The sequence below is a fragment of the Tauraco erythrolophus genome, chromosome 14 (genome assembly GCF_009769465.1).
Source record: "Tauraco erythrolophus isolate bTauEry1 chromosome 14, bTauEry1.pri, whole genome shotgun sequence".
In the NCBI taxonomy this organism is placed as follows: domain Eukaryota; kingdom Metazoa; phylum Chordata; class Aves; order Musophagiformes; family Musophagidae; genus Tauraco; species Tauraco erythrolophus.
In genome coordinates this window covers 20,961,529-20,986,975 of record NC_141478.1, presented here as the reverse complement: position 1 = coordinate 20,986,975, position 25,447 = coordinate 20,961,529, and the positions used below count along the sequence as shown (strand labels likewise).

General features: G+C 55.2%; 1 protein-coding gene across 1 annotated transcript in view; it reads left to right on the top strand.

Moving 5' to 3' along the window:
• Window positions 1–25,447, top strand: part of LINGO1 (leucine rich repeat and Ig domain containing 1) — a 132,676-nt gene that overhangs the window by 6,000 nt on the left and 101,229 nt on the right. The window contains exon 2 of the mRNA XM_086620445.1: window positions 15,923–15,965. Within this exon, the coding sequence (XP_086476571.1) occupies window positions 15,923–15,965 (43 nt within the window). The remainder of the gene's footprint in view (window positions 1–15,922; window positions 15,966–25,447) is intronic.

The following is a 25,447-nucleotide window of genomic DNA, read 5'->3' as shown; positions in this document are numbered from 1 at the left end:
TTATGCACCCCTCGCTGCTCCGAGATCCGCCCAGGAAAGGTGGTTTTGGTCCCTGCTGTCCCCAAGAGGGATGGGACATCAGCTGGGGGCCTGGGGGTTGTCACTGTTCTTGCTGGTTTTCCTTTTCTCCTGACAAGGGGAAGACCCTAAAAGACAAAGGACATGGTTTCCATGTCAAAATGTTTTTGGAAGCTGCTGAAGCATCTCATTGCATCCCTCTCTTAAGCTGGTGTTTGGAATTTGATGCGTCTCTTTAATCTCTAAGTCATTGTTTTTTTAAACATTAAAGAACATTTGGAAAAGAGTATAGCATGAAATGTTTTAGGAGACGTTTCTCCCAGTCTTAAGAAACTCTGACAAGTCGTCTTTGCTTCTCTGATGGACGTGTTGGGAATCCGGGGAAAACACTGCAGCCAGCTGAGGTTTTTAAAAATAGATGACCAGTGTTCGAAGGGCTTCCGATGGGTTTGTCTGGGAAAGAAGCCATGGAGAGGAGATGTTGTACTCAGTTGTACTCGGTTTTAGGCAGCATCATGCAGTGAGATGGTGAGATGGCAGCTCGTGGCCTCGCAGGGAGAGGCTGGGAAGTCTGGCAAGGGCTTGGGAATGTCCTGGAAGGGTTAACTCTGGTGCCTGGATATAGCTGGATGCACTGAAGCTGAAGTGGAGCAGTATGCAAATCTCTCCACTTTCATAAACTGCTTAATTAGGCGAATGTTAATGAGACGTTAATTACTGTTGTGCCGGCGAATCCCACGGAACGGAGATTATGTTTCTCTTCAAACATCCAGTCTTAATTATAACTTGCACTTAATTCCACTGTCTTGCCTGGGACGGAGCTGGGTAGGGAGGACGAAGCGCCAGCTCCTGCGGGTGCCCGCAACGCGTCCTCCATCCTTGCCCGTGCCGCAGCGGCGGCTGTGGGCACGTGGAGATGGAGCTGCCATGGTGGCTCGGGGACAGTGGCTCCGAGCCCCTCCCTTGCAGCCGGCTCCTTGCGCTCGGGTCCAGCCCCGCAGCAGACCCTCTGGGTGCGTGTCGCTGGCACAGCGTGGAAAAATCCCATGTTATGCGTAAAAGCTCCCATCCTTTTCCTTTCTGGGCTTGGGAAGCCTCCGGGAGGTCCCTGTTCATGCCCTGTGTGCTCTAGGGATGCCACACTGCTCTGCTCTGGGAGTGCCTGCCCCAAACTGGTCAGACTGGGGTGTGGGAGCCTCCATGGACACGAGCATCTGTCCTGCGCCCAGTCCCCTCCTTCCTTGCTTTCCATTTCTTCCTGCCTTGGCCTTTCCAACCAGAGAGCAAATGCTTTCTGCTGCCTATGATTCCCGATTCCTGTATGGATTTTTAACTGACATCCTGGTTCCACAGTGCCTGACGTGTGCATGTCCATATTTTTTAAGCAAGGCTTCAACTTGGAGATGGGCAAGAGATCGCCGCGATGATGAGCAGAGAAACGGCATCCCATTTCCAATTTTAACACCTATTATTATTTTTTTCCTATACGGCTTCCATTAATGTTCAGGATAACATAACGCTTTCAAATGAGGTATTAACGAGCCGTGACATCTGCATCCTCAGTTTTTTTTGGTCTGTTTTTTATCCGTGTGTAGCTGGTGGCTGCTCCGGGCGAACCACGAGGTTTCCTGGCTCTTTGCTCCTCGCTGCCAGCTGAGCAGCGAAGCACGTTGGGGCTCCAAAGCGCTGGAGGAACCAGTATCCAAAGGCTGAAACATGAGGTTTGGGTTCCACTGGGGCTTTTTTGGTACCTGTGGGGAAGATTTCTTCCATCGGCGGGGCTCTTTTGACGCAAGGAGTTGTTCGCCTCCCGCTGCTGCCGGTGGGAGAGCCCAGGGCTGCCTGCACCACTCCTCCCGGCAGGAACTCCATGTCCTTCACATCGCCAGCAAACGGACTGTTTAATTATGTACTCAGCATCTGCACGCCTCCCAGCGCGGTGCCAGAAACCTGCAGCAGGAGAGCGGTGGCCATCGGCATCTTGGGCCCTCTCTGACAGCCGGCAGCGGCTCGGGAAGCTGCTCCAGGGTGGGAATCACTTTGGATTTCCATCGCGTGCCACTGCAGCTCCGCGGGGTGATGAGGACGTGTGTTGTCCCCCGAGCGACCTGCACTGGGGGTGAGGATTCTCCATATCGGGTGTTTGCCATACAAAGGGTGTCAGCTTAGGTTTCGTTTTCCCATTGTTTCTTTTCTTCCCTCTTTTCCGACTCTGCTGTTTGATTTCCAGACGGGTTTGATGTTTCCTCTCCCAGCCAGCCAGCAAGCCCCGGGGACATCTGCGGGTGGCTGGCTTTGGTGGCACCGCTCAGGCTGTCCCTGCCAGGCTCCAGCCAGCTCTGCCACCTTCTCGCTTCCTTCTTCCAAAATCCTCTGAACCTGATTTTTTTCGAATCTCCTAAAAAGCCTTTCTACCAGAAGAAATGTGTCCAACAACCAGGAGGTTTTGCCCTTGTTTTTTTTCTTCTGCATCTCTCAGCGTTGAAGTCCCTGTTAATTCATTTAAGAATTAATTAATTCCAATTCCTTTGGTTTTTTTTTTTTTTTTTTTTAAATGGCACGATCCGGCCACGTACCCCCTTGCAAAGCTGCTTGCTGCTCCCTCCTCCCCTCCTCGCAAGAGCGAATCTCGAACACGCAGAGCCCTGCTGCGAAGTCAACAGCTGCGTGGGAGGCAGAGGCAGCGGTTTGCATATGATTCCAATAAAATTCGGTGTGTTTGGGAAACATGAAGGATGGCAAAGCCAACACGAGGGGGACTGAGAGAGGCTATCACCTGCATCGAGACCCTGCCATGCCAGTGGCTCCGGTGCCGCTTTTCGATGCAGAAATAAATGGAATAAAAGGAGGAGAGAGGAGAAACAAGGGTTTGGCTCGACGGCGCGTCTGAATTAGCTTTATTGTGCTGGGAGCTGGGTGTCGGGGTAAATCCGTTTCTGTAGCACCGTGTTTTGTTTCTGAGTGGGAAGTTGGGGGATAAATGGATGTTCTTCATATATTATCATGGCCTGACAGCGACGAGGCAGATGGAGGCGATGCAAAGATGATTAATGAGAAAGTTTGAGCTAACGAAGTGTAGTTGTCTCTCATTAGGGGGAAATGAGTTCCCTGTACCACCAGCCATCGGGCTTGTGAAGCTGGGAGTGCTCTTGCCTCTCTTTTTTTTTTCTTAAATGCCAGGTAATTTGTTACCTATTTACCTTCCCTCGGCCGGTTGATGGCAGGATATCGCTGGCAGGATATCGCTCGCCCCATCTGGGGTGGCTGCACTGGACCTGAGGCTTTCTTGCTCCCCACCGTCAGCGGTGCTGGGGGCGTGCGGGGGGATGCTGGTGTGGGACGGAGGTGCTCCAGGGGACACTGAGGCAGGGACACAGTGTGCAGAAGGGGATGCTCAGGGCTGGGGAAGCGAAGCCCCTCTCTGCAGGGCAAGGGAGGGGGGAGAAGTGGCTCTCCAGCAATCAGCCAGAGCTGGGAAAGCAGGTCTGTGGCAGGAACCTGCAATATTAACAAGTCTTTTAATGAAAAATACATCTGCTGTTCGGCTGCCTTGCGGCCCGAGACGCAGGCGTGCTTTTTGGTTCAGCGACGGTTGCTGCAGGACGTTTTATTTTACAATGGTTGAAACAAAACTGCCATCTATTTTTAATCCTTTCCCTTTCCCCCTTGCTGCCTTCCCTTGTCGCCCCGCTGGTGTGCTAACCCCACAAAAGCTCAGGAGGGGTTTGGGAGAGGCCAAGGAGGACACGGCAGGAGGACAACCCATCCCTGTACGATCCCTCTGCCCTGTGACCCTGGCCGGGGCCGTGCTGCCCAGGGCCGCTTTGCAAAGCAGGAGCGAGCCGTGGCTGGCTGCCATTTAGCAGCTTTAGCTTTTCAAGGATGGAGGATTTTTTTTTTTGTTCCCTGTCAGATTTGGCGCAGGCTGGGCAGGATCTCCTCAGCCTGCATTTCAAATTGTCTTATGGCAATCGTGCCCGGAGGCAGAGGTGAAGGCTGGGGCACGACGGTTCGCTCTTCGCTAGGATTTTCACGCTGGGATTTCTTAGCAATGCCCAGAGAAGCCAACCATTGCAAACCTGTCCTGCTGGCGAGGAGCGGAAGGGGCTGGGGACATGGGCTGAGGTCCTGGGCAGGGTATTTGCTGCAAGAACCTGCTGCTTGGTACGTTTGAGCATCCCCAGAGGTGGAGGACGTGTTTGGGCAGCATCTAGCCCTGCCAGGACCGCGGGCAGCCAGAGCTGCAGCCCCCAGGAGCTGCTTTGCCTTCCCTGCCACCCACTGCCTCCAGCCACAGAGACACCGTTTATCCAGAGCAAAGAGAGACCTCAGAAAAATAACAATAAAGAAAAAAATATGTGAGCAGCATCTGTGAAATCATAACAAGATCCTAGGGATGGAGCTGCTTTCATCTGGGAGCTCTTTGCTAACCGCAGGTTGCTCCTGTCCCTCGTTAGAGAGGGAGCCGGGCAGCGATGAGCCCGCTCAGATCTTCCTTTCCTTTCAAGATCCCCCTGTGGCGTCCTGCAGGCTGGTGAGCCTGGTCCATGCCACCACAGCCCTCCTGCCGCTGGATTTTAATCCCTCTAATCATCTCTGCATCCGATCCCAGTGGCAGCAGGAGAGCTGGGCTCGGCCGGGGCCCTCACACCTCCGCGTCCCAGTACATCCCAGCAGCAGGGCTGTTCCTGTGCTGGGACTTACGGAGTATGGAAACCCCACATCTTCCTTGTAAAGCTGAACTCCAGCTCTGCAGCTGGTCACCTCCCAGCCAGGGTAGGTGGTGGTTTACGCTTGTGCCGGGTCCACTCTGGACCACTGGGGAACACCCGAGCGGTGCAAGTGCTGGCAGGTGCCGTGCTCCTTCCCAGCTGATTGGAAAATGTCTGTCAAAACTTTCTTTCCTGGGGAAAAAGCAAGTTCAGCCAAGCTGAAACACTCATGGGACTCCGTGGGGAAACCCGGGGAGGTTTCCGATGCTTCTGTGTGGGTGTAGAGGAGCGTGGGCTCCTAGGGCCAGGCTGGGGGAGAGCTGCCCCCACAAATGGCCCTGGAGCAGGGTATAACGTGAAGGGACCCCCCCAGCAGATGCTGGGGAGCAGAGAGGAGGATGGGGGGCTCGGGGCACATCGAGAGGCTGGCGCTGGCTGTGCCTCGGGCAACGCTGACGGTTCTCTTTGAAGCCCGCGTCGCTCTGTGCTGCCTGCCAGTGAGAGGGCTCTGCTGGCTGGTGACGTGTAGCTATTCGCACGTGGCTTGGGAAGGGCTTTCGGCACAGTTCCTGGTGGAACTTTTCCTATAATAAAATAATTTTGCTGCTCTGGAAAGAGAGTCTTCAGCGAGAGAGGGTTAAGGTGTATTTCGGAGCGTGTGGCACGAGGGGTGGTGCAAGGGGAAAGGTGCCACGTCGTATTTCCAGGCTCGGTAGCTGAAATGTCTCGTGTGAGCTCAGGGGAAGGGGGATTTCTGCAGATCTCGAGAGCTACAGACCTCTGCCGGTTGTTAGAGCTAAAAAGCCAGGTCCTGGAGGAGGAGGAGGAGCTGTGCCAGACCTGGGTTACATCGGCAGGGTGGGCTTGGGGGTCTTGCAGGCTCATTGTCACCTCGGAGGCGAAAGGAATGATGCGCCGGTAAGCATCCAAGAGAACGCTTGGACACGGGTGTGACATCCAGCAACATGCTTTGAGCTGCGGAGAAACACGTTTACACCACTGTGCACGAGAGCAGGATCTGGCCCGGGGCCTCCAGTGGCTGTGGAGACACAGGAGGCCAGAAGCAGAGTGTTTAAAGGCTAACGAAGACGCACCAGAAAACGATTACCTTTGCATGCGGCGTTCCCGTGCGCTGGGAACGGGAGTATGATGAAGTTTGCACTAAGCCCTCGGAGATCTCCGGAGCCGGAGCGATGTGCGTGCTGCGCAGTGCTATTATTGGAAAGGGTGGCTTCGCTGCCCATCATCGGGCTTTGCTGAGTTAGCTCCCTGGACTGTCGCCAAACACAAAGCATCTTTTCCTCGGCTGTTGCCAACCCACCTCCTTGGAGTGGGTGATGACTTGTTCGTTCCTCCGCTCGGCTGGAAAAAGTGAGTGTCCCTGTGGGAGGATGGGAAGAGGGAGTGTTGCAGGGTGGCATCTCCCGAGGGCAGAAGCGGATTGCTGGGCTCGGGTGTTCAGCTGGAGAAATGTTCAGTATCCCGCTGCGATCTCTGGACCGTCCTGCTTGGCTCCTGCAGACACCCTTTGTTGCGTGTTGGGCCAGGGCATCGTTGCCCACCGGGCTTGGTCGACTCGTGCCCCCCAGGCTCCCAGGGGAGCTGGATGCAATGGTCAGGCCCCACTGCTTTCACTCTCAGAGGCCACGGGAAAGCTCTTCCTTGGCTTGAACCTGGCCCAGAGCAGCCAGGCTCTCCCTGGTGTGTTACCACTGTGGCGATGCTCAGCCCAGCCTGGCTTTTCCCATGCTTCCAGCTGCTGGTGTGGTACAGGATGAGATGTAGTTTCCCTCTCAGCTCCCGCTGCTTTCAAGGCAAGGAGCACTTGCTGTGCTCCTGATGGGGGTAGGAAGCATCCTTTGGACTTGACATTGGATCTGCACATCCCTGCAGAGAAGTGCTCCTCGGGGGATCGCTCCCCAGGGCTCCGACAGCAGCCGTGCTGGCAATGCCTGCCAGCCCTCCCACTGCCCTCCAGCCGAGGATTCCCCTCTGTGCCGCCGCTAACATAAATCCCCAAGTCCCTTCCATGTCAGGCATGAAGTGGTTGCTTTGCAATGAATTAGGTTGTTTGGGTTTTTTAAAGAAAAGAGCCCAGAACTGCTGCCCAAAGGACAGGAGCAGGAAGGAGGTGGAAGGTGCTATTCAGGGAGGGAGGAGATACCAAAAGGAGATGAAGGATGCCCAGGTGATGGCCAACACAAACAGGAACGACAGGAGAGACCTCAGGAAAAGGCAAAGAGCCAGGGCACAGGCACACAGCCCTGTGGGCAAAGGCCTTAAATCTGGCCAGCAAGTGCTGGGGAGAAGGGATGTCCCTGCACCCCCTCGCCCAGGGTGTGGGAGGGGAGGATCGCCTTGGCTGTGAGCATCCCTCCTCCTGTGCTGGCAGCCCCACCGCTGTCGAGGCCGAGAGGGAGTTTGCAGATGAGCTGCACCACATTAGGGCATCAGGGGTGCGATGCTGCCAGGGCTGCCACCCCCCCGGCCACGTTTACCTGGCAGGAAAGCTGGGGAGGAACCGGGAGTCCGATTCCCCAGGGACCTCGGGGAGGGCAGCGTGGCTCCGGGTCAAGGACTAAATCCATTACGGAGAAGCACTTGGGGGAAAGCCCTGGCCGCCATGCACATGGAGGCTGATGCATTAAACCCGCTTCCTGCGGAGATCTCCTCCAGCTCGCGAGGCAGGGAGAGGGGTCGGGCACGAAACCACCGCCCGGAGCCGCCGCCAGCACTAATGGCTTGCATTTGCCGGTGAGCCGGGAGCAGCCTGGTTACCCGCCTGGCGCCGGCTGGTGAAGGAACCCTTCAAACCCCAGCCCGCCCCGAGCCAGAGCTGAGTGCCGGAGGCGACAGAGACCCTTCCCCTTGCCGTGCCAGCGGGGTCCCGGGGGTCCTGGCGGCTGCTGGGCAGAGCTGCAGCCTGGGGCCAGGGCCTGGCGTTTGCTCCGCTGGAAGGTTCTCAAACCCGATGTGTTTTTTCCAACCGTTTCGGTTCCAGCCATAAGCGTTGTGCAAGGAGAAAACCCATTTAGGCAGAGGATTCCCAACCAGCTCTAATTATAAATGATACCTGGATTCCTTGGAAGATCGCGTCGTCCTGGCGCAGCCCCAGCCCGGCTGGAGACAGGAATGGCAGGAATGCCCGTGCCACTTTCTTCCTAGGTGTTGCCTAACACACGACAGGATGCGAAGAGGCTTCCAAAACTTGCCAAATTAGTAGACCTTTCCCAGAATGGATGCTGGAAGCAATCAGCCATTTCTGATTTGCTTTGAAAAACATGTACTTTCACTCTTTTTGTATCTTTCTCTTTTTCCCCCTTCCATTTTGCATCCCCACGCATTTCCTTTTATTCCCTTTTCCCTTCCTCCGTCTCATGAGCTATTTTCAAATGCCAGGAAGGGCGAGATCCGAGGGGAGGAGGAGTAGCTGAAAGGGAAAAAAAAAAAAAGGGTGGTAAAATTATTTCACACATTTACGGGGGGAAAAAAAAAAGAGATGTGGGTGTGGGGAAAGAGAACAGCTCCAATTCCCACTTGACAAAAAGCAACTTCATTCATTTCCCGACACAGTTTTATCAGGTAGAAAGGTTCGGTTACATTTACGGGCGGGAGTTGTCCCTCCTGCTTTGCTGCCCTGACCTGGTGTGGGTTTGATGTCAGGGCTTTGGTACCAGGGGAGCCAGGGCAGGAGGGTGCCAAGAGAGAAGGAAGGATGAGCTGCTGAAAAACCACTTGGATTACGCCGAAGTTTTATCCGGCTTGGCCCCAGGGAGGATAGGGGAGATGTTGCAAATATCGCCGGCTTCGTGGGAAGCGTTTCTTTGCATATGAAGCAGGCTGTTGGATGATTTCCCGCGTTTAATAAATAGGATTAAACCCAGCAACAACAGTGCTCACTGGGAACTAGGAGTTCAGGTTGTGATAAACTCTTTAGATGGCAAAATCTTCTTATACTCAATTGTTTTTCCATTTAGCTGGGAAAAGTGGACATAACTGGTTTGGCTCGATGCGAACCAATTTTTAAATGTGATTTGTTTGGTTCACTGGCCACACTGGCAAATCTCATAGCCACTGGGAAAGGGAAGAAAAAAACCTCAAATCTCAAAGGCAGCTTTTCAGAGCCACTCACGGCTGCGATGCTGAAGGTAATGCTGGAGGACCAGTCCTCCGGCTGGCCCACGTTGAACACCTGTCCCCTTCACTCTGTTGCCTTCGGTGAGCTTTGGAGAAGACCCTCGAGGTCCTCCTTGAGGGAGGAGATTGGGGACCCAGCAGCGGGCATGCGCCTGCCCATCTCCCCGCGGGTGAGCCCGGGTGCTTGCAGCAGGTTGGCATTTCACACCTCGGGGAGGGTGACATTTTCTTTGCGGCGTTTCCACGTTCGGAAGCTGGCATTTCACCCCAAGAGGAAGCTGGTATTTATAAGGCAAGGCACTGGCATTTCATTCATTGTTACCATCCAGTGATTCAGACAAGGTCTCTTAGCCAGAAAGGTCAGCTGGGTCTCTGCTGTTCTTTGCCGCTTTTCTTTCTTTTTTTTTTCACTCCCCTAAGGGAAGGAGGGAAAAACAAAGCCAAGCCACGCACCAGAACTGCTGATGGCCATTTTTCTTGCCTTGAAAATGAAGGTCTGCTATGCTACGTAAAAGCTAAGACTTTTGAAAGTCCGTCTCGCAAGGGTGTCTTTTTTAAGGTCCTTATTTTATTTTGCTTTGAGTTCCAAAGATGATGCAACCCAGAGCCTGGTGCCGGGGCAGTGTGAGGGGTGCCAGTGTTTGCCCCAGTGCTCCAGTAATCCTGCACCATCCTCTTTCTCAGCCTGAGGTGCTGAGCTGAAGCCCACATGAACCTTGATAAGTTTCAAGGAGCCCAAATCTGCATCTTTTCTGGCCAAACACCGGGTTTTGTTCGCAGAATTGCCCTAGGGCAGGTGATTTCGTGTTACCCCTTCCAAGGTGGGAGAGGGATGAAGAGCGGGAAGGGAAAAGCAAGTGCGGATCCCCACTGTGATTACGGGGCTCTTGTTGGACTGGGGCAATATAGACACTGCCAGGGCCTGGGGAACATAAATAAAATTAATAAGAAGCTGTTAAATTGTGCCTGAACCTCGCAAGGAACAGCGTGGGGAGCGCTGGCTGTGGAGATGTATCTGCTGCCACTCCGCGGGCTGTGGCACATTCATTAAGTATCTTTAAGATGGATACACCCCCCAGTTCACCTCCTGCGAAAGCCTGGGAATTTATTTCCTCCTGAACCGTGCCATCAATCACCGGTGACGGCACTGCCTCGGCACCACGCAGCTCAGCCGCCGAACAGCCAGAGAGGCGTGGGGACGGCCGCCCTGCCTTGCTGGGAGGGGGCTGCCTCGAACCCCTGCGCCCCGGCCGGGAAGAGGGGGCCCCCCTTCCCCTGCCCTCGGCGGTGCCGCTGGCAGGAAGGCTTTCTTGCCCCACAGCACTTTTTTGCATTGCTCAGGACCCTGCTGCCTTGTTCCGCATCCCTTCGCCATCCGGCACCGCGTGCATCCATCTCTAATTGCCGCCGGCCGGCGGCGCGGAGAGGAGTCGATGGTTACCCCTCTTCTCTCCGTCGCTCCCGGGGCCTTGTGCTAAGCACATAAATGAAAGAGCCCAAAGTCTTTGCAGAAAAACTTTGCTGTGCCTGACTTGATTCTCATAGCTTTTATTGGAGCAGCCAGACCGGAACAGGATGAAGCCAGTGACCTGGGGCAGTATGGGAGATGCCGCTGGAAGACGGAGCTGCTTTGCTTCCCCTCCCTGCCTGCTGTGTCAGTGATGCTTTGGACTGGAAAGATAGGACAGGACCACTCAGCAGGAGGAAAGACCAGCTAGAGGGGGCTGAGTGACCCTCCTGCCCTGCGCCCAGGCACCCTCTGCCCAGCTCTTCCTGGACCCCAGGTCCACCCCATTCCTTCCCCGTGCTGACATTTCACCCTCCGGTACCTTCAGCTGTCAGCCAAGGTGCACTTTATTTCAATTCATGCAGAGACCTGAGTTTTACTTCTGCCTGTAATTTTTTCTGCTGCTTTTAATATTTTTCCCCCGTATCAGCTGGGAACCTACAGATTTTCCCGTAAGAGCAGAATAAAGACTTGTCAACCTTTCTTAGACACTCCTTGAGATGAAAATAACTTCCTGAACCCCTTATAATGCTTTATTTTCTGCCGCTTCTGCTACTCTGAGTATGATTTGACTGACTAAAGGATCTTGAAGCTAAGGGGGAAAAAAAAACCAACCCGTAGACTAATAATGATGATGATAAAAACTGTTCCCGAGAGGGCGATAAGGGCCTGGAGAGTCACCCCTGGCACCGCCTGCCAGGGTAGGTGTGAGCCCAGCTTTTGTTCCCCAGCTCCGTCAGCCGGTGCTGGGAGTGGGGACAGCCGGTCTCTGCAAAAAAAGGGACATTTTTCAAGAGAAGAAAGGTATTGTGTCCCCTGTGATATGGAAATGCGCGGGGAGGGAAGGGCAGGGAGAGAGGATTTCTGATGGTAATGAGGCTTTACACTGGCTTTCTTGCCTTGCCTCCATCCCTCCCTTTCAGATGTAGGACAGGGTTTCAAGGGCCGTTGTCTTCTTTTCCTTGGATTATTTGTCATGTGTTTTTTTTTTTTTAACCTTGCCTGTTGTGTTTTTTAAAGATAAAAAGAGCCACAATGAAGAGGAATTTGGACTGGGCTGGGAGATGCTTCAAGAGTTAGGTCGTTGAGCTGGGGATGATGCTACCAGCTCTGGCAGGTGGATTAGATGGGTTTGGGAACGCTTCTCCTCTCCCATCCCACGAGCCTCGGTGCTCCTGCTCTGCTGTGTGACCTGCGGAGCTGGAGCAAAGGCTGGTGGGTGAGGTCAGTGCCACAGCTGAGGCTGGGGTGGCCATGCCATCCCCGAGCACCAGGACAGGCTGTTCCTCTTGCTCCTAACTTAGCAGCTTCAATAGTTACGACTTGTGACTGTCCAACACTTGTGCCTTATTTTTAGTCTGAGCTTGTCTAGATTCAGCCTCCAGCTGGTAACTCTGGTCCAACATTTATCTGCTGTCTTGAGGAATGCTCCGTTATTCCAAAACCCTTCTTCATGTGGGAAGCCTGAAGCAAGCTTGAAGGAAAGGGCTGGATGCAAATTTTCTGGGCAAACAGTTTCTGATGGAAAACTGAGGTTCGGTAAAATACGCGCTCTCTGCTGAAGAGGTGAACTTTCTGCTCTGAAAAGCTGCAAGCCCACCGACTTAGTTCCCGAGGGATCAAGGTGAGGAGTGGGTGACTTGGGTCTTGCTAGAGGAACGAGGGGGCATTGAATGAGCAGGAGCTGTTTCTCGGGCAGTTTCAGAGTTGCTGTTGCCTCTGCGCCGCAGCGAGCTGCCCCAGCCGGGAGGGCAGATTGGGCTGAGCGGCCAGGGCTCACCATGTGCTCCGCCGTCTGTGGTTTTCATCTGTTGTTGATCTGAGGAACGTCACTGAACCTCCCGGGGCAGCTCATCTGCCCACGCTGGGCAGCACCCATGGGTATAGGAGCTGCCTGCCCCTCCTGCCCTGCCTGCGCTGCAGTGAAGGACCCCTGAAATCTGGCTGATTTCAGAAAAGCTGATTCAAAACCCAGCTGGGACTATTCTGGGCTGCCACGGGTCAGGAGGGCTCACAGGTCAAATTTGCTATTCAGACAGGAGCTGTAAGCAAAGATGCCTCATGGTGAGCTTTGCTGGTGTTTATTCCGGAGCTCCCTTTTTAGCCAAAGCCCTTGAGCTGCACCAGTGGTTGCTCCCCTCCTGCCCAGCAGACATTGCTGCTCAGCTGTTTGATTCTGTCCCTCCTAATTTTACAAGAAGTGACAGCAAATCTATCCTGGATGCACAGGACCGTGTGGGGTGTTTAAACAATCATTCCCATCCAGATGTGTTCATAGCTTTGGGGTATCTCCTGACACCGTGGGTTGGTGCTGGATATATTATGCCATAAAAGTTAATGTTCGGAGTCTGACGTTAAATCCGCAAAAGCGAGGGAGCTTTTGGCGATGAGCTCTGCTGCGTGGGGCAGCCCCATCGCCCATGGGTGCCAGGAGGGTGTCCGAGGGGTGCCGCCATGTCTCCCATCAGACATCCTTGCAGACATTGCCACACCGCCGTTAAGGGCTTCCAAGCACAGCCAAGGGTACCTATACAGCTGTCTCCACGTCCAAAAAGTGCATTAGCCCGCGAGGAGGAGGAGGGGGAGCGAGGGGACGTGGCAGAGGAAGATAAGGCCGAGGAGCGGAGGATTTGCAGAGAGTTAATGGGCGGTGAATTGGCATTACGCCCCGGCAGGTTCTCATTTCCCGGGCTCTGCGCTGGCTCATCCGTACCCCAGCGCGGGGAGGGAGCGTCTCTCTGAGCATCCCCACCTGCCAGGGCCGGACCGCGCAGTGTGGGCAGGGCAGGCGGGCACCGCCGCTGTCGGGGTGCACGGCGAGGGAACGCAGCCAGAGCCGGGGGCTGCCCTGGCACATCATGGCCACGAGCCCCCGGAGCACAAGGAGTCGGGGTTTGCAGCTCTGGTGCATGGCCCTGGGACCTCTGGCACTCGGCAGGTGGCAAAAGGGACAAAGCCGAGGAAAACGAGGTTACTTCACTGCTGTCCCGCTGGTGACGCTGAGGGAGATGCTCCATTTTAAATCAAACCCGGATCAAAGTGGAGATGGCTCCTCTGCTGCTTGGGGATATATAAGGCTGTGTCTGAGCTCATAACATAAGGGCAGCTTTTACTACTTAAAGCCATCTCCTTGCTCTGCTTCGCTCGTCTATGCTCGCAGAACAACCCTGTATCTGCTCTGCTTCGTACTACATTGGCTTGGAGGAGCTGGAAGGAGCTCGCTGTGGCTTCCCCTCCGGGCAGGAGCCGTGGCTGGGCTCGGGCTGTGCCCACTCTGAACCGGGGAAGGATGCTGACTCTATAGGAGGGTTATTTTTGAGGCTTCCTTAGGCATGAGGGCTGCAAGGCGGTGGTTTGTTACCCACTCCTACGCACCAGGGCAAGGTGTCCCCACCGGCGGCTCAGCCTGCGCCCCCAAGGCGAGTCCCCACCAGGGAGCTGGGGTGCAGCGGGGCTGGGGGCAGCACAGTCCGGCCCCACGGGCACGCTGGCATTGCAGCTTTCCTCTCTGCGGGGCGGATAGAGGCCATCATCTCAGCCAAAGCAGAAATTTTCCGGTGCTGTTATTAACTCTCCAGCTCGGAAATAACAACTCTTCTCCTGGTGCCTGGAGAGCCCTCTCAGCAGCAGCACCATGACCACTTAAGTCCTTCACCGTGCCGCTTTGTCCCCGGCACACCCCACCGGGGAGGGCTCAGCACTCCAGCGCTCCAGGAACACGACTGCGGTGCTGGGCATAGGGTCGGGAGCATCCGTGACGACGGCACGTGGGGTTTGTGAGCCACCAGCAAGAGGTGAGCCCCAGGGCTGTGGCTCCAGGTAATTTGGCCCCAACACCTCTGGTCACCATCCTCCACGTCCCCCCTGTGCAGAGCCGAGCGCCACATGCAAGAGGTCCTCAGCAGCAAGGGGACATGGTGGGACGGTCACCTGCAGGCCAGGTCCTGCTTGGTCCAAGGGCTTCTGCGAGACTTTTTCCTACTCGTATTCCCTTGCATGGGCCTGGATGGATAAAATCGACTTTGTAGCCCAAAATCCCTTAATCTCCAGTATACTTAACAGTATTAGCCAGATTACAGGAGTCATATACACAGTAATTGCACTCAGCGGAGGACCGGCTCAGAATTTCATGCTGGAAAGAAGCGTATTATTCATTTTCTCCTGTCTCCCACCCATCTACCCAGAAGTACATGGAAGTCATGATAAGGGTACGTTAAATGTGCGAAGAAATGTCGGAGCTGAAATAGGACATGCTCTCCTGGCAGTTAACCTGGGCGGCCTGGCAGGAGCTGCTCGAGGTGAAATCTGCTGAATGTGGGGTCTAGGAGCGAGGCAGATTTATCAATTTTGATTTATTTCTTTTTTCTAAAGAAGCACAGCAATGCTGGGCACCAGACTCTGAGTAGGGATCGAGCTGCGGGACACGTCCCTCGGCTGTGTGGACCTCTGGGTCTAACCTGTCCCTACCTCCAAGAAGCCACCGTGGTCCCTTGCCTGCAGAAGGGGCCGTAGACGTTGGGGAACACGTGTTGCTGGTTGTGGCTGATTTAAAGCAGCGTCCCTGAGGACCTGGTGACGTGAGAAGCCAGTCCCTCATCTTTACGGCCGGGTGTTTGCACGCCCCGTGCCTGGTGTTTGCAAAGCTGATAACTGATGGCGGAGAAGACTTTATTGTCTGAGGGGTACTTATGCAAACGAGCACAATGGCTTAATAGGGAACACCTGGAGAAATCTCCAAAGAAAGCGCTGTAAATTCCCCTTCCCTTGGATTTATGGGGAGATTTTTCACGGATATTTATGGTTTCCCAGGTGCGTTGTTGTGACTCCTTAGCATAGATTTGCATGGCGTGCTCCAGGAGATGATGAGGCTCCAGGAGAGGGGAGTGGTGATGGGGCAGCCCTGTGTTCGTACCAGGATGGATTGAACTGCTCCTTCATCCCCTGGCGAGTTCCCACCATGTGCCGGCCCAGCACCCGGAGAGGCTGGTGTGCAAGGCCGGGTGAATTTCGGTGACCCTGATGAATTTAGGTGGCCCTGATGCACTGCAGGCGGACATAACCTCCCTCCTGCTCGCAGTGCCGTGGCCCTGTCTGAGCGCGCTGGCTGGGGGTCACTCAGGCAGGGAAGGTTCATTTTCTTGCTCTTAGGCTTCGGCATCATTAGGCTACTCTGTGGGAGCCCGTTGGGTGCTGGGACACCCTGGCCAGCTCCCGAGGCAGCATGCATGCACCTGGATGCTGTGGCTGAGAGCACAGCCAGGAGGGTCCATATCCGAGCAACTCTGGTGATGTCCACGACCTTAACCGGTGCTAATTAAGTAGGCATCTCGTCTAAGACTCTATCAAACTCTATTGCATGGCAAAGGAGTGGCTTGGGGTGGCTGGAGGGGGCAGCTGGGGTTTGTGGAGCAGTTTTGTGCCCTGCAGGGCTGGGCCTGGCTCTGCCGCAGGGGAATGTGCCCCATCCACATCCCCATCACCCTCTTAAAATGCCCGCTGCTGTCAACAGCCAACCCACTGAACCCCATATCTCTCTCCTTCTTTCCAGGTTCCTTGCCTCGCCGGCAGGTCCTTGCAAGGTTTCGGCTCTGGTAAGTGCAATAGCGTTTTCTCCTCGCTGAGAACGTGCGGGTACTCAAACGTCGCGTGGTGCTGGAGGTGCAGCGGGGCCGGGGGACCTTTGGAAAGACAAGGAGGCAAAGCGATGGGTGGGAGCGGAGCAGAACCTCCCCAGGGACCTTGCAGAGGAGCCAGGTTTAGAGGAGCATTTAGGACCTGGAAGAAACGTGAAAGTCAGAGGTTGCAATCCTGGCTGAGAGCTAGTGTCCTCACCTGGAACCTTCCCAGCCATGGGCTCCTCTCAGGCAGCACCCAGCAGCCACCCTCTTTGCTTTCTCCTGAGGGACCCTGTGGGGAGAAGCATCAAATTTCCCCTTTCTCAGGCTCAAGTCCCTGTGCCACTCTGTGTTTGACGTTTTCGCACTTGCAGGGTCCCCGCGGGTTTTCTAACCGCGCACTTAACCCGGCAGAAAGGGTCCTGCTTCTGTGCCGGGATGAATTAGCAGGACTGTCTCGCAAGCAGTGGGGCTGCCGCGTATTGCGTCGTCTTTGCCTTTGCCCTCTTGATGCATTTTCTTTAAAAAAATACTTACTTATCAAAAAAGCAGCTTCTGTCTTTGACGCTACCCGTCGGGTTGATAATCGAGTCCCACCGAAGGCGTTGATGCTGGCCGTGTGCCCAAGGATTTGTCACTGTTGTCGCAGCTTGCGTGGCCCCGTTGACCTCGATGGTTTTTCTTTTCTTTAGCAGAAAATGGTTCGCTAGTTGGAGCCTAAAAATGTCAAAGGGAAGGGGGGTTGTGGTGGTCTTGGGGTTTTGGGTGCTGCTAGTGTGACCTTGTTCTGGGACAGGGTTGCTCCGTGATGGAGACGCCGCTGCCCAGGGCATATCTAACCGTGGCACAGGGCAAATGACAGCAAAAAAATGCCTGCGATGATGGTTGCTTCTTGCCATCGCCAACCACGTGTGGTGTTCCTTGGTCATCCCACCTCCATCCAGTTCATCCCCATGGTTTCCCAGTTGTGTTGTTTGATGGCTCCCTGGGCTGTTGACCACGCGGGAGCATTGGGACACAAGCTGCTGTGCCAGCTGTGCATCACCTGCCTTGTCCCCTCCTCGGCTGGTGCTGGTGGCATGAGTGGCTGTAAATCCTGGTGCCCGAGGGACTGGCCTGGTGCCCTCCCTGCTCATCCATCTCACCAGAGGGCATCCGGCACAGCATTGCCTCACCCCAAAAGCTACTCCTCACCCCAGAACTGTGCAGAGACTCCCAATCCGTTGACGCTTTGCTCGTGACGTTGGCAGCCTCAGCCGGGTGCAACTCAGGTCCCTTCCCCTGTGCCGCTCACCCCCGAGAGCCCCTCCTGCCCTGCCAGGACGGGTGGGCTGGTGGGAGACATGGACTGCTGTGTGCCATCCTCTCCGATCACGTCTGCTCTGGCAGCTCCTGCTGCCTTGGCTATCGTGTCCTCTGTGTGCAGGCAGCTGCTTGGGCCAGCGATTCCCATGGAGGACACACACAGCCTGAAGCCGGCAGCTCGTGCCTAACGCCGGGTGACACCGAGCAGGATATCCGCTAGTGAAAAGCATCGCCAGCCAGGAGAGATCGGGCAGCCAGGGAGGAGTAGAGCTGAGATGCCACCAGCGGGACGGACCCTCACCTGACCTGGGGCATGTTCCAGTGCAGGATATGATGTCACGGTAGAAGTTAAGAGAAGAACTGTCTCAGCTGCTGCTGAGATGTTTGCACCTTGCACCAGCACGTCGGGCTGCCTCGGCCCTTGGGAGAGCTGCTCTGTGTCATGCAAGTGGTGTCACCGCGTTGGGCACTGCTCCAGCGTGTGGAGAAACTCCAGTCGAGGGACAGATGAACTGACTGGCTGAATTTTCTGTGTCGGGTCCATGATGCATCAGGAAGCGAATGTACAGCTCTGCCTTCCTAGGCCGTTCCCCCAGGAGGAGCTCCGGCTGGCAGCGAGGAGCAAGCATCCCTGGCTGCGAAGTGGAGACAGGCAGGATGGGACCTACCGCTCCCCAGAAAAGAGGAGAAGGTGGAAAACGGCGTGGAGGAGGGGGCAGCTGGGGCAGAAGTGGTGGCAGTGATAGAATTGCCTCTCCTGAAGCACAGTAATCAGCTCACGGCTGCTTTCCCCCGATCCTCTTACACTCCTCCCGTTGCACATCTCTCCCCAGACGCGGCCATGTGTGTTGGCAGAGATAAAAGCTCTCTTCCCACACGGGGCTCTTCTCCCCCAGCATGCTTTATCGCCAGCCGACGTGGCAAACAGCCTTCCTGGGAGATGCCCCGGGCTCGGCTCCTCGCTCTCCCTCCCTGCCTCCTGCCTTTTGCCTCCGCTCCCACTTTCCCCCGTGCCCCGGGGCTCCCTGCACACCCCTGCAGCCCACGCAGCCGTCACGTGCCTCTGATAAATGAGCTTCATCTGCACCCAAAATTAATCACATTGTCATGCCGGCAGAGGATGAGGCAGCTGCGCGAAATGCCTGAATCTCTGGCTAATTTATCACAGGGGCTGGATGCAGCGCTGCTCCGCAGCTCCTGCCGCGTAGGGACACGCTCTGGAGAGGCGGCTGGTGCTGGGGAGCTGCGAGGGCTGGGAGCAGAAACCTCTGGAGGAGGTCTTCTCCTCCTTCCTGGAGCTCAGCCCTTGATTTTTGACCAGGAGAACCTGGCAGGAAGGGCTGGTGCTGCTGGTGACAGCCTGGCTCCTCTGAACCACTTTGGAGCTGGAAGCTGACGTGTCCTCCTGCATTGGAGGGTACTGAGGAACCCGGAGCAGGAGACTAATGAGGAAAATGGGCGTGGAGAAATTATTCCAGAACTTGCGAAACTCCAGTGTTTCCAGACAGTGAAAGTGGGAGGTGCCTGGCCAGGCTGACCTGTCCTCTCTGCTTAATTACTACGGCACTGCTCATCAGAAGCAAAGCTTCCATCGGCTGCGTGCCCACAGCATGCGGGCAGCCTGCGATGGGCTCATATCGACATGCAGGACCAGCTCCAGACCTGAGGGCAAGACATTTGGGATGGGAGCTGGTTGTGGTGTTAGCTCCTGATGTTGCACAGGCGATGCACATCTTTTTGGAATGAGTTCGTCCTGCTTGCTTGTTGCCAGCTGCTCCTCTCCATTTCAAGATGGGTTTGGCTGGACAGACCCTCTTCTCTTAAGTCCATCCCTAGGACAGATGTGAATTCCTCCAATATATTCACTCTTGCTTGTCTTGTGGCAATTAATTACTGATTCCAGACCAGAGCTCTGGAATGCTCGTTAACTAGTTGGACACCTTCCAGCAAGTCCCAGCAGTCCCTCCACGATGGGAAAGTTGCATGTTCCTCGTCCACTCTCTGATCGCTTTGTCCCCCCGTAGTCGATGGGAGCACCTTGGGAGAGTTCTGCTGGGGCTGCTGACAAACGCAGTGGCTGCTTGTTTTGGGATGCGAAATAACAGAAAGCAAAGCAAAGCACATTGCAGATGCCCCGTACGGTGACTGATGGCGTGCTTTGGTGGGCTCTGAGCTGTTGGAAGAGGCTGGAAACCTGCTCTGCCCACGAGTCTCTGAGGTTTTCACAATGACTGTCTTTGCAGGTTGTCAAACGTGGGTTTTTTCCCTCGTGGCCCAGCAGAAATGCAGGGAAAGCGTTGTACTTTGTGATCTGAGGCTCTGCGTTGCTGATGGTTTGCTGTCGTGGAGAGAACCAGTCCCGTGTTTTTAGAGAAAAGAGGCTTTTATCAATAAAAATTTGAGCTTCTGGGAGCAGCTCACCAGCAGCTCACCCAGACAAAACAGTGAATCGCTTTTGTTAAAACTTTAACTCTTGACTCATAAAGCCATGGGCGCCCTGATGCCTGCAGTAAGCTGATGTTCAAACACGGTGCTTTGGGGAGGGGGAAAGGCTGCTCTGGGTCTCTTCCGACACACACCCGCGTCAGTCCCATGGGATCTCTGGCCAACAGGCACCAGCAGTCGTGGGCAGCTGAGCAAGAGGGGATGGAAACTCGGTCTGAGCATCTCTGAGCTTCATCCTCAGACCTTGCAGCCCGCAGGTCCGACCATGAGGTTTCCCTCCCTCCTCATCTACATGCTTTCGAGTGGTTTTTGGGGCTGTGCTCTTGGGAGAGGCAGATGTGTGCATGGCTGTGAGCGGGAGGCATGTCCAACCTGATGTTCATCCTTGTTTTGGCACCCTCAGGGGCCTCTTGGGTGTGACACAGCCTTTGGTCAATGCTGAGAAAGAATTACTGCTCTCTCGACTGCGGGGGAAAGTGCTCACAGGGGTGCCACCGCTCACCCCGGTGCCGTTGGTGATGGGTGCTGGCGGTGGGTGTTGCTCAACCTTGCTGAGGCTGCCTACTTCACCAGTTTGCCTTGTTCTATTGATATTCGCTTCTTTTTTTTTAAGTCAAGGCTAAAGCCAAGGCTTGGTAGGCAACCCCTTGCCAAAACATGAGAGAGACTGGCTTGTGCCCCTGGTTGAGCGGAGATGCTGGAGAGGAGCCAGGGAGCAGCTGAGATGTTACCCGGGGAGTCGGAGGAGCACGGTGACTCCTGTGCGAGAAACAGTTCGTCAGCCTGGGAAATACCAGCTCGGGCTGCCAAAGCGCGTGTCGCGGGCGGTGCTCCTGGGGAGTCTGACAGCAAGGAGCAGCGACTTTGGGCGGCTCTGTGAGATGCCTTCATCTTGAGTTTGCCTTGATGTGGAAGGGTGAGGATCAGTCCTGGGTCTTGTCGAAGCGGCTGGGCGGCTGCTGGCGCCGGGACAGGGCAGGACATGCTGCCGCAGCCCAGCTGGGGCAGTCACCAGGGGCTGCGCTCAGCGTTTGCCATCCCCTTGGTTGGGAGGGAGCCCGGGCACTGCACGGGGCACGGCAGAGCAAGGCATCCCTGGGAGCACACGGGATGCTCCAGGGATGCTGAGCCACCTCGGCACAGAGAAGTGCTTGTCTGTCCAAGGAAAAGGCTTTTCCAGTCTCCTGCCACTGCCGGAGCTTGGGGAAAGCCAATTGCAGCTGTTTTGAAGCGCTTTGCCACACTCGGCAGCGATTGCTGCGGAGGTGCCCAGGCCTTTTAGGACTCAGAGCTGAGTTTCTGAGGGACTGCTCTCTAGAAATTCAAATGAAATGTCTCCGCAGATCCCCATGTACCCGCAGCCCGGGCAGTTCTCAAGGACGTGCCATCGTAGGGGAATTTGCCGCTTGTCTTTTCCTAGGTGCAAATAATTGTGCCACAAACTACATCAGACTTACCTATCTGTTAACAGTCGTCTGTTTTCTGCTCCTTCAGTCTTTTATCGGTGCCAAGGAACTGGAAGTGTTTCTTTGGGTCTAGTCCGACCCCATGGTAGTGCATGGGGGTGGCGGCGGAGGCTGTGGATGGGCCAGGAGATCCAGGGAAGCGGTGCCCTGCGGAGCTTGGGGTGCTGGCCCTGCCCTGTGCCTCAGAGGAGCAGGGGGCACCGCCGTGTCCCTGTCAGCACCGGGAGACAACGCTGAGCCGTTCCACACTGGGCGTTGCAGGATGGCTCCAAGGCAGGTTCATGGCATGTCCTGTCGCTCTGTCTCCTGTAGGATCTGTGTGGATGCCATGGAATTTACCGGCATCTCGTATTTTCCTCTGGCCAGGCACAAATTGTTCTGCCCTCGCACCCAGCTTTGCAAACCCCCTGCACCCACGTTTTGGAGAGGGCTGGACTGCGGAGCACCCACCCAGGCTCCTCTGAGCTCTGCCTTTGGGGATTCAGTGTGGTTTGTGTTTCCTCGAGTCTCCGCGCTTTCAGGCAGAACTGGAAACGCCAGCATCCCGGGAGGGCCAGCCCTGGCACGCTCCGAAGCCAGCTCGAGGGAGCTGAAATAACCTGATATGACTCTGTGGAGCCTGATTTCTAGTCCCTGTAATTAAACACCCAGCTGTTGAGATCTTTTATGTGTATTCAAATTGAAACTTGGCAGGCGTATGGTCGCAGGGAGCTGGATTCGGTGACCAGCAAGATCTATGGCACTCTTAAAGCAAACTCCATTATACGCCAGCCAGGATGGGCAGGGATCTGAGTGAGCCAGAGATGGCTTTATGGGCTGAGCTGATGAGATTGGATGGGAAATTTTGCTGTGTTATTGCTGATACCCGGCCCATGGGCGGAGGTGAGTGGTTGCTTCTTTAGAGATGGGGTCTCCAGAAGCCAAAAGGAGTCCCCAGAGCCCCCTAAGGCACACAGGGGCCGCACGTTAGGCTGTGGTCTCAGAGGGAGTAGAGGGCTCAGCTGCTGGAGATCTTCCAGGCGGTGCTTGAGCTGAGCCTAAGTACAACCGCCTCATCCCGGCAGAGCTGGCAGGAGAAGATGGCTGCTCCTCTGAACCAAAACCCTCAGCTCGAGATTTGTCCATCACTGGCGGTAATGCGCCGAGAAGTAAATGTCACTTACAAAATTTATGGGAGAGATGCTTCACTAGTCTCCTTTTTAAGGTTACACTAAAAATTAAACCACGTTTTGCCCCGAGGCGGAGCGGCAGGCTGCCGCCATGAAAAACGTCCCCGTGTGTCACGGAGTGGCACGGTGGCACGCGTGTGCGTGTGCGCAGCGCGCACGGGGAGCGGAGGGGAGGGCAGCGCAAAAGGCACCGCGCGTCTGGCTGGGTGGCTGAGGGACATCGTTATTTTTATACGTACATTTTTATACCGTAATTTCCTGGCCGCATAAAAAAAATCAGAGTTACACAAGCTCAGAACTGAGTTCCCAGTATAAAATCCTGGCGCGTGACTTATTTATGCAACCAAAGCAAAAAAACTCCGTGGAGACGTGGGCAGGCGTGTGCTCCGGCTCAGGTAGAGCGAGAGAGCGTTCGGACCCGTGATTTCAGCGCCACGTGGAGGTCATCAGCTCGGAGGAAGTGTTCGTTTGAGGTTCAGCAAGCTATCAGCGTGGCTTTGACCAACGTTTCCCCTTCCCACGCCGAGCGGCGGGGCAGCGGCTCGGGGTCCGGCGTTCCCTGGCTGCTGCTGTGCCTTGTGGCTGGATGGAGCTCCGTGGCTTGGGGATGTTCATCGGCTCTGGCAGCGGAGCTAATGCGATTAAGGGCTTTTCTCGCCCTCCGCTCAGTGTTCGTTAACGTTTCCCTTCTAAGGCATTTCTGAGCATCGCTTCATCTTGCCGCGGCTTTGGCTGGCGATGGGAGGAGCGTGCAGGCTGGCTGTGTGGAGGAAGGCTCCCTGAAGGCGGTGGGTGCTGCCCAGCCAGCGATGGGGCAGCAGAAGGAGGGGATGCAGCTGGGAGAGCTGCTGTGCGGCTGGGAGAGCTGCTGTGCGATGCCACCAAGCCCAGCGCTTCCAGCAAGGAGTCCTAGTTCTACTGGGGATTGGGAGCTCGGGGAAGGCAGGTGCCCTGGTTGAGGGTGGGTGAGGCTGCCTGTCTGGTAGCCTGCAAACGGAGACCTACAAACAGCTTCTCCGCGGTGTCACAACCCCATCCTCTGCGCAGGCAGGGAGAGAACTCAATTTTGGAAACCTCCTTCTCAACTTTCTCCATCCAGGACCAGGAGAGGTATTTTTATTTGGTCTTACAAGTAGGTCTTGAGACATCTCTAAGTGGGTGCTTCATATCTTGCATGCAAAGAAAACCCTACCGTGAGCCACAAAACCCTTTGCAGCAGCAAGCCTGAGGCTTTGCTCTGTCTCTGCCCTGTGCTCTCTTTTCTCTCCGTGTCCCCATCCCGGCTCTCCCAGGGACACCACAGCAGGCTGCCATGGGGCCTGACCCATGCCAGCAGAGGTTGCTTCTGGACTTGCATGGTGGCTCCCAGACAAACGGGGTTGGTGGGACCTTTTCATTCTGGGGGAAAACTGAGGAACAGCAAAGTAAAAATATTTTTTAAAAATATGGCATTTCAAGAGAAACATGCAACTGATGCAAAAGGGGACGTTTGGGTTGTGTCCCGCTGCTTGGCCATGGTCCCTCATGTATTCCTGGGAAACGTGGAGTCCATCTCTAGCCCAAGGAGACGAGGGCAGGTGGAAAATGTGGAGCCAGGACATGGTTGAAGGTTTAGTTGAATCAGAGCCAGACTTTGTTGTCTTTTTCAGTCACCTGAAATGTGTCGGTCTGTGTTGAACCAAAGTAGAAAAGCATGTTTGATTTTTTTTTTCCCTCAATATTTTAATTCTTCCACCAAGAAAAACTGAATTTCCCATGGCAATTGCATTTCCTATTTGGAAACAGGTTGTTAACGCTCTGGTTGGCAGTACAGAAGGCTGCTTTTCCAGGGGCTAATACCTGAAGATTGACTGATTTCAATATCTAGCAAGATGCATCCTCTGATTCAGCCTTTTCCCTGCATCATCGGGGCTTTTATGCTTTTCCTTTCTCCCATTTGGATCCTCCAGAGCCTCACAAGACCTGGTCTCCTGCTGCAGCCTGGCTCAGCTGAGCCGAGGAAGACCTCTCCTCTCTATCCACCTGCCTATTTTCATGAAACCTCCAGGAATTTAATATCTTTGAGCTTTCCAGCTGTCACTCACCTGCTGTTGAATTTGACTGCTGAGTCGGAGCATAATTAGGGGAGACAGACGACACGTGGAGCACGTGCTTGCACAAACCTTGTTTTCTTCAGGAAATCATGCCAAAAAAAAGGCAGAAAAAAAAGGTAAAAATTCCTCTTCTGAAAATCTTTGGGTGCCGCCGTGGACAGGACGGGTGGTCTCATCCCTGCGGTCCACGGGGACGTGGCACTGAGTGCTCAGCCTGATGACCGTGCTCCTTGTGCTGTGGCGTTGGGTCTGTGGTACAGACATGGCACAGGCATCTCCAGTGGCACTGCACAACTTCAGGGCAGACCCGTCAGCTCAGAGCCGTCCTTTATAAATAAAGGAGATTTTGAGGAAAAGCACTAATGGTTAAGAGTCTGCTATACTGCACATTAAGGTGAGATGTTAGCAAAATAGCGGAACATCCATTAAAATACCTGTTAAATACTGAATGGTGCTGCCATTGGAGGGACTTTGGCTGGTCACTGAAGGTGTTGCCTTCAGCCCTGGGTCACTGTCCTGCTCCAGGACACGTTGGTGGGATGAGAGATCTCTGATAAAGCGGCTAACGGCGGGTTTGGAGGTGACGCCTGATTGCTCCGTGCAGCCCACATGTCCCGTCTCACCATTAGCGTGGGGAACACCGACGTCGGGGGGCAAAGGGTGGGCAGGGACGTGCCATGGGAGCTACTGAGCCTGTTACTACCTCGGGAGGAGGCATAAAATGTGCTGTCTACGGCGTGTGGTGCTGCCTCGTGCTGCAGGCAGCAGCGGGCAGGAGGAGGAGGAGGAGGAGGAGGAGGAGGGCTGCTGATGGAGGCAGCAGTTCCTGCCCAGCTCGGGTCGGGCTCGGCTCTGGGATGCTCGGAGAAACCCAGACCTGCACAGCTGCCTGCCTGTGCCTGCTTTTATTCCCGTTCCCCACTCCTTTCCCTCCCCGCTGGCGGGCGGCCCGGAGCCAGGCTTTTTATGCATTTGCTTTT